Source organism: Amaranthus tricolor, chromosome 5 (assembly GCF_026212465.1).
Source record: "Amaranthus tricolor cultivar Red isolate AtriRed21 chromosome 5, ASM2621246v1, whole genome shotgun sequence".
NCBI lineage: Eukaryota > Viridiplantae > Streptophyta > Magnoliopsida > Caryophyllales > Amaranthaceae > Amaranthus > Amaranthus tricolor.
Genome location: NC_080051.1, coordinates 18,807,188 through 18,818,853, shown reverse-complemented (window position 1 = coordinate 18,818,853; position 11,666 = coordinate 18,807,188). Strand labels below are relative to the sequence as shown.

General features: G+C 35.3%; 1 protein-coding gene and 1 pseudogene across 1 annotated transcript; one reads left to right on the top strand and one right to left on the bottom strand.

Moving 5' to 3' along the window:
• LOC130812833 (sorting nexin 2B-like) lies at positions 1-3,824 on the top strand (annotated as a pseudogene).
• Positions 3,825-5,412: 1,588 nt separating this feature from the next.
• Positions 5,413-6,265, bottom strand: LOC130812835 (PRA1 family protein B3-like). Its single transcript, XM_057678448.1, has one exon. It carries the CDS (start codon positions 6,189-6,191, stop codon positions 5,568-5,570), a length of 624 nt encoding a protein of 207 aa, XP_057534431.1. The 5' UTR covers positions 6,192-6,265; the 3' UTR covers positions 5,413-5,567.
• Between the last annotated feature and the right edge of the window lie 5,401 nt (positions 6,266-11,666).

Below are 11,666 nucleotides of genomic sequence, written 5' to 3'. Positions count from 1 at the left end.
ATGATGGGCTCTGAGAATGGAGTGGATATTCATCCAGTTTCGCCAAGCGAAGATATGGAAAACCTAATTCTTGAAGATCCTTTATTATCATCTTCTAATTCGATTTCTGATTATAAAAGTGTAATGACGACTTTATCCTATTCAAATCATCATCCTCATCCTTTGTTGTCACCATCAATTGTTACTGAACCTACTAATTCAGATCCGTTGTTGTTTCCTTTACAAGAGGAGGATCAAATTAGGTCAAAAGATGTCGATTTTAGTTCACATTTTGATGATTCTGATCACGATGATGTGAATATTAGTCCAGTTATTGGGAAAATCAATAATGGTGAGGGTTCCAATGGGATTGGGAGTCCTTAGGTGAATTTGAGTTCTGAATTGGATTTGGAGTATTTGATTATTACGGTTTTGAACCCGCGGAAAGAGCATGATTTGTCATCAAATTCTATTGTTCCCGGAGGGAATACTTATGTGACTTATTTGATTAGTACGAAGATGAAAATGCTATCTTTTGGCGGTTCGGAGTTTAGTGTTAGGAGGAGGTTTAGGGATGTGGTGACGTTAGTGGATAGGTTATCAGAGTCGTATAGAGGGTTTTTCATACCACCTAGGCCAGATAAGAGTGTGGTGGAGATTCAAGTGATGCATAAGTAGGAGTTTGTTGAGCAGAGAAGAGTAGCATTGAAGAAGTATTTGAGGAAATTGGCTGCTCATCCGGTGCTTAGGACGAGTGATGAGTTGAGAGTATTTTTGCAAGTGCCAGGAAAGCTTCCTTTGCCCACAAGCACAGATGTAACGTCAATGATGCTAAATGGGGCTGCTAAGCTACCAAAGAAACTGTTTGGTGATTCGAGGAGTGTTGTGGCGCCTCATGAAGCAGTTCACCCTGCTAAAAGTGGAAGGGATTTTCTAAGGCTGTTTAGAGAATTGAAGCAGTCTGTTACGAATGATTGGGGAAATTCTAAACCAGCAGTCATTGAGGAAGTTAAGGAGTTTTTGGAGAAGAAAGAGAAGCTTTTTGATTTTGAGGGTCGTCTTACGGATGTGTCCAAACAGGTCATTCAACGATTCCTTTTATTTTTCACTGGTTTCCCATGTCGTGGTTTATGATGATAAACGGGAATGTTAATGCTTTAATGCTTAGTTATTCAATTTTGTTTAGGCTGAATCTCTTGTCAAAGCTCAGCAAGATATGGGAGATACAATGGGAGAGTTAGGGCTTTCATTTATATAATTGAAAAAATTTGAAAATGAGGCAGCTGCTCTCGACAGTCAAAAAACACGTGCTGCTGAACTGAAAAACATAGCAACAGCTACTGTCAGAGGCAGCAGAATGTACAGGGAGTTGAATGCCAAAACAGTGAAAAATCTGGTATTCTATTTCATTAAACAAACTGAATTTCTAGATTTGTGGTGCTTCTTTTAGTCTTAAAATCCATACTAGGGTAGGTTGTCTTTTGAATCCTATTTACAAGGCATGGACCTTTTGCTTGAAAATGTTTTCATTCCGAATTTGGTATCCTAGATTTAAAGTGGTAAAGAGATTAGCATTTTTCTGAAAACTTGCTTGTTATCTTTGATACGATACCCTTCATGAATATCTAGGACTTATGTTAGCTGCTCACAATGCATATTCAGATCGTGCGAATGCTTTGTTAACAGTTCAGACACTTCTATCAGAAGTCTCCTCCTTGCAATCGAGGACTGAAAAGCTTGAAAATGCATCATCTAGAGTTTTTGGTGCTGATAAGACCAAAAATCACAAGGTCGAAGAGTTGAAAGAAACCTTGAAAATTACTGAAGAGTCGAAAAACTTTACAGTCAGAGAGTATGAGCGAATCAAGGTATGTCAAACACCCGAAAAATTGGGCCCAGGTTGAAGTTAAGTCAAAAAATTTGCACCTGAATTCTGAACTAGTATTGCAGTGTATGATGAAAATGTAGCTTGTTCCTGTACTTGTCAACTGTGCAGTGCTGTAGTGCTCTTTTACATTAGACTTTGCCTTTCATTATGTGTGTTCAACTGTTACAGATCTTCAGAAAGACCAACTGTTTTCCCCTTTACTTTCAAAGTCATGTCATATGTTATTCGTAATCTACTATTGGCTGCGTTGCTGCAGTGCCTGACATTGAATTTGTGGAAATGCTGCCTCTATATTCTGGGTAAATTGTACTGACCTAATAGTAGCGAACTTCTAATTTGACTTGCTGTTATTGGTGTGTTGCAGTTTTGGATTTGGATATGGACTTGTTACTTGTAAGGGTACTAAAGCTAGTTTTGGAACTTGGAACCAGTTGTGATTGAAGAGAGAAGCAATTATATCCAATGACGCTTTATGGTTATTTTGAGGATAAAACATTGTCATATGTTTGGCTGTGTCAGTTTGTTTCTCTTGGACATAGCGAAATACTGAAAATGGAAATTCACTTGCAGTGACCACTGAGCAGGTTAATGGTGACATTTTTGCTATTTGGCTATGTTACTGCTAGTTGTAGAATGCGTGTTTATGGTTGATCAACAGTATTTCAATTTGACTTTTGGTATTGTTCAGGAGTAGCAGATCAAGTTATTGTGGTAACAATTTGTTTTGTGGTCTTGCTTTGGTGAAGCAAATAATGATCATGTTGTTATCTGTCTATAATTTTGATAAACTGCTAGGAAACAGGATATATGCAGGACATGGCTGGTGTTTTTAATGGTCTCTGTGGGCAATTTTTTGTTTAAATCTTGGTTTCGACATATATGAATAACCTCATTTGAAATCATTAGCCGTTATCTCAATTTAGCTCAAGCATAACGCTTTGGAATTCAATTTGAGAAAATGTTAAGCATCTGTGGTCCAATTTGAAATAGAAGTACATTTCTTTTCTCCAACATTGATCCTGTATAGCTGACCTGAACCTAGTGCCTGATGGCCATTGCGATTTGAGCTATTCTGTGCAATACTTTCCTCTATTTTAAGTCTGTGCTGATTGGTCTGTACTAGGCCTGTGCAACGGGCTGGATCCTCATTGGGGCCGTTGATCCTGCCCTTCAATTTAAGGGTTGTATATGGGGGAGGGTTGAAAAAGGGTTAGGCTTAAAATTTAATTTATAAAAATTAAAAGATAAGGGTTGGATAAGGGTTTAAAAAGGGCTGTAAAATGGGTCCTGATCCAAACATTTTTTTCTAGACTTTCCATTGTAAGGCCTTATCAAAATCATCAACCCTAAAAGTAAAAGAATATGGAAAAACCAGCTTGAAATTATCAACCTAAGTTTCAAAATCAATCTCTGGTACGTTAATCTTGCGTCAGAAGCTCTTCAAAATCATCAACCCTAGTGTGTGTATATTGGCATATAGCTGCATATTCTAGCAAGAAAGAAGGCTCATGATCTAATAAATCTCTTTTTGAGCAAAGAAACACGCGGAGGATAGGCTGCCAAAAGCTTGGTTAAACTATATTTTTTTTTATTAATTTTATCAAATGGATAGAAAATTATCTTGAGAATTATGCTTGAAAATGAATCTTTAGAATGAAAATGGTATGGGGTCTTAGCAATAGAGATAAAATGGGTTTTGGATTTATATTTTGAGGCTCATCAGTGTAGACGATCATACCTTTATCCCCTTCCAGTCTGACCGAAAGATTAGGAACCTGATCATTGCCTTGTTTAAAATACTTTCTGGAACTTGGAAATTTTATAGAGATGCTCGATGTAGTTGTAAAACTGTAAAAGCAGGATTGCTTTTAAAGGATTCAATATATTGCCTTTCATTTCCTCTCTCTTATTCTCTCTCTCTCTCTCTCTCTCTCTCTCTCTATCTATCTCTATCTATCCACAAGGATAGGCTAGGGTACTTGGTTGCTCATGTTAAGGTAATTTTATGTGTTGGGTTGGCTATTGCTGACTACTGCTCTTGGTCTCGGTCTCGGACTGGTGGCTTTGTGATTTGAAGACGGAACAATATTATCTTCCCCTCATCAATAGATTGTATACCTGTAGATTGCCATTTCGTTTATTGGCTTTGTTTCAGTTCTGCAACGATGGATATAGTTCTACTTGTCTATATGACTGTATTTTTCTGTTTACAGTAACTGGAACATCTATTTACCTCAAATATTTGTTTTTCGCTGCTTTGGATTTGGATTTGGATTTGGATTTGGATTTTATTTGCTTTAAAGCGCAGTAGATTTTGGCCTTTTTCCATTTTGGTTGGGATTGGTGTTTGGCTAGGACTGATGGAATTGCGTTTGCACAATTAGTTGAGTGGAGGGGGGAGGACACCGTAGGATACCGGCCCTATACCTTTATGCTTTCTATATGGGCATCAGAGTAATTTAGAATCGCATCTGCTGTTGATACATTACAATAGCCTTATTAGGCTCTCTCTCTCTCTCTCTCACTCGTACACACACACGTGCATATAGAATACTACATACACTCAGAGAAGCATATTCATGAAAATCAAATAAATTAATGCATTTTGTGTCACTGTTGCTCATTGTTCATTGATTTGAATAGATGACTATGATGTAGTATTTATTAATAATGATTTTAACATATAAATTTTTAACTACAATTATCAAGTGATGTTTTGAGAAGATGTTTGTTACTTTGTCTCTTGACAGGTAAAGTCTGCTGAGAAAATGGCTAATTTGTGGTCAAAGGTTGCAGAAGATACCAAAGGATATGTGAAAGAAAGTACATAGCTTTAAGCCGAAAAGAGTATATTCGACGTGTCTATCAGATTAATTCCACTCTATTTTTGATTGAACAAGGACAATTCATACCCCAGACCCGAAATAGAAGCATACATTATAACTTTGAGGTACTCATTTGATGTGTTTGTTTCTGGAATCTGGTCCTGTAGACCATGTAAAATTTTTTTCCTCTCACGTCAAATGTTAATGGAAGTCTAATTACATTTGAACATCTGGGATACCAATAAGATGGTACATGGAATGCCTGATTTTCAACAAGGGCATTTCTATTCATTTTATAATTTCAATTGTGAGATGAATGAATGACACAGAACTCTTGTTATTTGTTGGTGGCTGTTATTTTTGTTGGGTGCTCTGAATTTTCATCGCAGGAAATTATGCAACTTGTTTCAGTTGCTATTGTCACGACAGAGAAGGAATTGCCGCACAGTGAATTGCTTGCCTTGTTAGAGTTGCTATGTTATTGTTGGAATGTCGGTTCGGTGGAGTAATTGGTAAAAGTTATAGACAATACACTGAAATTTTTTGGTTCATGTATGGCCCCATATTTTGGGATTAAGGCTTTAATATTATGGTCATTGTTATGATTGGATTGAGCAATTCTTGATCAATTACCGTGACTGGGAATAATTCGATTGCTTAAGAAACAAGCTTTCACAAGCACATATAATACGTTTTTATAACGATTATGTATATTATCGTCCTTGCTGTTTTGGGAAAAAATGTAAGTTTTTTTATAGATAGCTTTAAAAGAGAAGTACTAAATGGACTACTGATCCAAGGAGTAGACAGTATATCATGCCCTAAGTCTAATACAATTGACATTATTGTGCACCATTGAGATTTGAAGTTTAAGGTCAGACTATGGAAACAACTTCACGGACAGAAGCAGGAATCGAGGTCATTGAAGCACCATTTGCAATAGAAAATAAACTAGATGAAGAAACCCGATCTTGTTCATCGAGGAAAAGCTCTGCCGGATCTCTGAAGGCACCATGGAGACACACAATGGCTACACCAATTAGAGTTGCAGAAATGATCAGAGACGCAACACTCGTAAAGAACATCACTGTGAGTGTAGCGCCTACCAAGATAGCCAGAATTTCATTGTTCGATAGTGTATGGCCGAGGAGGATCAATGGCTGCTCAGATGGTTTAAAGAAGTAAAGAAAGATCCAAGCAGCAAGGAGTAGAAGGAGAGAGAGGAGGGACAGTGGATGAGATAAAAGAGAGAAAGCAAGCACACCACCGATCAATGTAAGGTAGTTAGTCCAGAAATAGGAAACATTTTTACGGATCCTTGTTGTGGAATTGGACAGTGATTGAGGCCGAGAATACGCTGCGAATTCAAAGAGTTCCAGCCACGGTCGATGTCGAGAGCATGCACGGTGGATTGAGCTGCCAATGCGAGAAATGAAGGTGCGGAATGAAGGAGATAGAGAAACACTCCTTGTGATCTGGACTAACAGAGGAGTGGGCATTGCTATGCTGATCTGATGTTAGAAGGGACAAAACGACTTTTAAAATGGTTTGTTTGTGTTTAGAATTGCTGAAGTTATTATGTATAAGGGCAGATGCAAATTAGATGATGTGCGAATGGGAAAATATAATGAGAAGAAAAAAGTAGGATTGGTTGATTAAAGAAATGGAAATGTAACACCCTTTGCTTGTGGCATCAGTTACTACTCGACAGTCGACTATGAGAACATATGTAGAAAGGCATGCATGTGTCAAAAAAGGTTGACCATCAAAATTAATTGGTACACTTCGCTTCAATATTTAAAAAGTGGAGTTGGCCAAGAGAAAAGATTATAGGCCTTTTGGGCCAATCTCCAGCACTAGCAAACTTTAATAAGTAATTTTATGAGGGAAAAATTATTTAGAATAATGCAATATTTTTATGATTTTTTTACAATAATTTCATTTATTGATTAACTATAAATAATTCTAATATTAGGGGGTGTTTTTCTAGAGTAAACCCGATAACCGGATGACTTGTTATAGTAAGCTTTTTTTTTTTTTTGAAAAAATATAAATTAAAATAAAATGTAAAAAAATGTGAAAATTAATTCTGATTTCACAATTTTTTTATGTAAATTTTTAAAACTTTCTTTAATTTAATACTAGTTTTCAGCTTATTTTTTGGTGAATGACCTACTATAGTAAGTCATCAGGTTATCCAAGTTTACTCTAGAAAAATATCTCCAAAGTTGGATTATTCATGATTAATCAGTAGATGGATTATTGTAGAAAATTCATGAAAATATTAGATTATTTTAGGTAATTTTTCTTTTTAAGAAATAGGATATAAAATAGGTTTTTTAATTAAAAACATTTCCAAACTAAGCTCCGAGAAGTTTTAATTTCCAAAATAAGCGTTTTCATGTACGAGTCTATGTTTAGGTTTGTTCGTTGTTACTAACAGCGAGTAAGAGATAAAAATTTACTATGACTTTGTTCGGTATTATTAACAGGCTAACAGCGAATAAAGAAGGATAATGTCATAACCTTTGAGCCTTGAGGGATAAAAAAATTTAAAAATAATGCCTGTTCGTGGTTAATAACAATGAACAGACTATTTGTTATTTTTTTGCCCCTTCAAACATTATGACATTGTCTTTCTTTTGTTCGTTGTTTCAAATAGCGAACAAAGTAATTTTTTCCTCTTGTTCGCTGTTAGTAATAGCAAACAAACTTGACCTTAGGCGAAAAAGGTTATTTTGAGAATTAAAATTTTCCAAAGCTTATTATAAAAATGTTTTTTTATAAAAAATAATTATTTTATTCAATCTTTCTAATTTTAGAAACTAATTCTCTAAATAAGCTTTTCTTGAGGTTTAAACAAAAATGAACCTTAAGAGAAAACAACTATTACTAATAGCGGACTATTTTTCATAGTAAAACAAAAAGAATTATGAAGGGATCTTCACTATGACTATTTTTCAAAGTAAAACAAAAGGAATTATGAAAGGATCTTTGAAAATTTGAAAAAAATAAGATTATTTAACAACTTAATTCCAAAAATAAGCTCTGTGAAAACTTATTTTTCAAAATAAGCGTCTGTACATCCAAGCCTAGTCTCGGGAAGAGTCGCTGTTAGTAACAGCGAAAGTGAAAAAAAAAAAAATTAAAAGCCCAAAGTCGCTGTTAGTAACATCGACTTAAAAAAAAATTTAAAAGCCCAAAGTCGTTGTTACTAACAGCGACTTAAAAAAAAAAATTTTTTTTTTTTTAAATTTTAATAGTACTGAACTTGAAGTGATCGTTATGTGTAATGTTCGGTGAAAGAAATGGACATAGATATGCATGAAAAAGAAGATGATATCCAAGGAGCAAAGGCTACTGTTACCCATAGATTAATATATATGCAATGACTTTGAGAAACCAGTGACAAACATTCCATGATGCTCGTATGCAGTTTTCATGCAATTATCAATGAGCTCACTGGCAACGAAGATATTGTATATAAGATCTTTAATTGCTAGATCTCCGGAACTGCAATCTATCAAGGTAATGTTTTGAAGCAATATATCTTGCAGGCACATTGTCAATGGAAATGGCAGAAGATCCTGCTCAGGTGGCAAAGCTACGCTCTGCTCTTGAGTCTGTTGATCACAAGAGACGAAAGGTTCTATCATAATATTTCTGTTTCTTTAGACTATTCTGACCAATTGCTTTACTAATTGGGTATATTGTGTACTTACTGTTTGCTAACTTTGTATGAGCTGTGTTTCTTATGGTAAATTCATAACTGACAAAATAAACAAAAAAAAGAAAAGCAGCACCCAAACAATCAGCAAAGCGAAAGAAACAACTTTCACATAACGATCACTTCAAGTTCAGTACTATTAAAATAAAAAAAAAAAATATTTATTTATTTATTTATTTATTTTATTTTAAGTCGCTGTTAGTAACAGCGACTTTGGGCTTTTAATTTTTTTTTAAGTCGCTGTTATTAACAGCGACTTTGGGCTTTTAATTTTTTTTTTTCACTTTCGCTGTTACTAACAGTGACTCTTCCCGAGGCTAGGCTTGGATGTACGGACGCTTATTTTGAGAAATAAGTTTTCACGGAGCTTATTTTTGAAATTAAGTTATTAAATAATCTTATTTTTTTCAATTATCCGGGATCTTCACTATTGTTTTAAGTTTGCTATCATCAATATTCAAACTTTTCAACCATAGAAGTAAAGAACACATATTCATGTGCTTTTGTTTATTCTTTTTATTTTGAATTAGAGAGTATGCTGAGACAAGAAGAGAGTTAAGCGATAATCGAACACAAAATTTTATATGAGGAAAGCAATAAATTGCTCTAACTGAGACATAGTCAGATACTCGTTTTAAGAACTTAAATATCACTTAGTTGACATAGATAAAGAGTTTAGTAACAAAGCAAACAATGAGAAACTCTAGACCTAATTTGACAACCTTGACCTAATTTACACTCAAGAACTCTTTCACGGAAATAGCCCCAAGTACAAATGGAGTAAAAATAAAAAGTGATTAATATCGTAAAACGATACCTTTGGTAAAATGAGAGAAATATGTGGAGAAAAAGTAAAGAAAGAATATCGTTGATGGTCGAAAAAAAGTAGTCAAATTCAATAGGACAAACTAAAAAGGAAATTAAGGCTAATTGTTTAAGAAAGAGAGCATAAATGACTTAACTACAAAAAAGAGAGCATAGATAATTAGATACCACAAAATTGAGTTTGTTTGGCAAATGTTTGTTGGTTGATGTTGTTGGCTAATTTGACTAGGTGGAAGTATTGATTGATAAGTCGGTTGTTTAAGCCAACTGTTAAACAGATGTTTGATAAAAATTATTTTCTAGCTGTTGTTGTTTATAAGAGAAAAAAAAAGACTAAAAGCTAAAAGCCAAAAGCCAATGAAAAAACTACTAGGATTTTCACTTAGTCAACTTTAAAACCGGCTAAAAAGTTATCATCATTATCATCATCATCATACCCTGTGTATCTCGTTCATGTAAAAACTATGATCAGGGTCTGGGGAGGAAAGCAAGACGTCAACTCATACCCATAAAGGAGAATATGGTGAAATAATCCCTTAGCTCAAGAAAGATCTTCAATGAGAGTGAAGCCTGCAACTACCCTAAAGCCTACAACTTACAACACACATTTATTCTTAACAATAATTGGCAAATAAAAATAAAATACATAAAAATAAATAAAATAAAGGCAAAAGTAAAAAGGTAAAAAAGAAGTTAGTAGGATGAAAACGAGTAACAGAGCGATATGTAAAAGGCAAGGAACTATAATAGCAGCGGGTAGGTTGGACATAGTCAGTGTTCTAAGGCGTGAATATGGCGTCGCCAACTAACCCTATCTCTGGTCAGGTCCTTAGAGAGGTGTAGTTCATGCAAGTCACTTTTAATTTGTTCTTCCCACGTTCTCCTAGGTCTTCCTCGACTTCTCTTATCTTACACTATGATGCTTTCGACCTTAAATTACACATCTTTGCAGAGAGCGGTGCAACCCCTAACTTCTCCCTAAACTCCTGGATTCTAATCCTATCCATCATTGTGTGACCACACATCCACCTCAGGATTCGTATTTTTCTATAACTTTCATCCTCGATTCGAAAACCTTCTTTACGGGCCAACATTTTGTCCCATACAACAAAGTCAGCCTTATTGCAATGCGGTAGAATATACCTTTTAATCTACCAGAAAACTTTTTATCTCAAAGCACACCAGTTTCTGCTTGCCACTTAAACCAACCTGCTTGTATACGATGAGTAACATCTCCATCAATCTCCCCATTACTCTGAATTACGTATCCCAAATATTTAAACATTGACGTACATGCAACAACATCTCTCCCTATGGTCACCTCTGGCTCACCTACCGGTTCTGTCCCACTGAAGTCGCATTGCAGATATTCTGTCTTCATACAGCTTATGCGCAACCCTCTACCCTCTAAGACTGCCTCCACTCTTCCAATTTACTATTAGCCTCCTCCTTAGTTTTTGCAACCAAAACGATATTGTCAGCGAAAAGCATGCACCATGGTACAATCTCCTAAATAGATTTAGAGATTTCCTCCATAATGACCGTAAAAATGAAAGGACTTAATGTTGATCCTGATGTAGTCCCCTTTAATCGGAAAAGACTCTTTTATATCCACTGTGTATGAATGTTAGTTGATACTCTGTCATATATGTCTTGTATTGCCTCAATGTACCTTTGTGATATACCTCTATCCTTGAGGCTATCCCAAACGATGCTTCGTGGTATGCTATCATACGCTTTCTCTTATTCGATGAATAACATATGCAAATCATTCTTATGCCCCCTATACTTTCCATTAGTCTCCTCAAAAGATGTATAGCCTTAGTGGTTGATTTTCCTGGCATGAAGCAGAATTGGTTCTCTCTAATTACCTCCTCTTGTCTAATTCTCCTTTCAATCACTCTTTCCCATATTTTCATTGTATGGCTTAGAAGTTTGATTCCCCTATAGTTTCCACATACTTGTGCGTCGCCTTTGTTTTAATATAGTGAGATAAGTATGCTAATCATCCATTCTTCTGGCAGCTTACTTGATCTCAAGATGACATTAAAGAGGTTAGTTAGCAACCTTCTCCTAAACCCCTTCACACCTCAGTCGAAATGTTAATGGGTCCAACTGCTTTTGTTCTCCAAATCTTTTTGAGATCCAACCATAAACAAAAACCAAAAGTCAAACTCAAGAGCTAACAAAAGAAATCCAATTACCAACTTCCCCATTATCTAAACACATGAATAAAAACATTAAAAACTTGGACAAAGTACCTTATTTAGCAAGAGTAGCACCAAAAACAGTAGGAAACCAAAGACAAAAAACTTTGAAAGTCCAAAAACAGTAGGACACCAAAACACTTTCTATTTCTACAACCACCCATCACCCCATCCCTTTTCACATTATCCTTTCTTTTCTAAAAAAAAAAAATAAA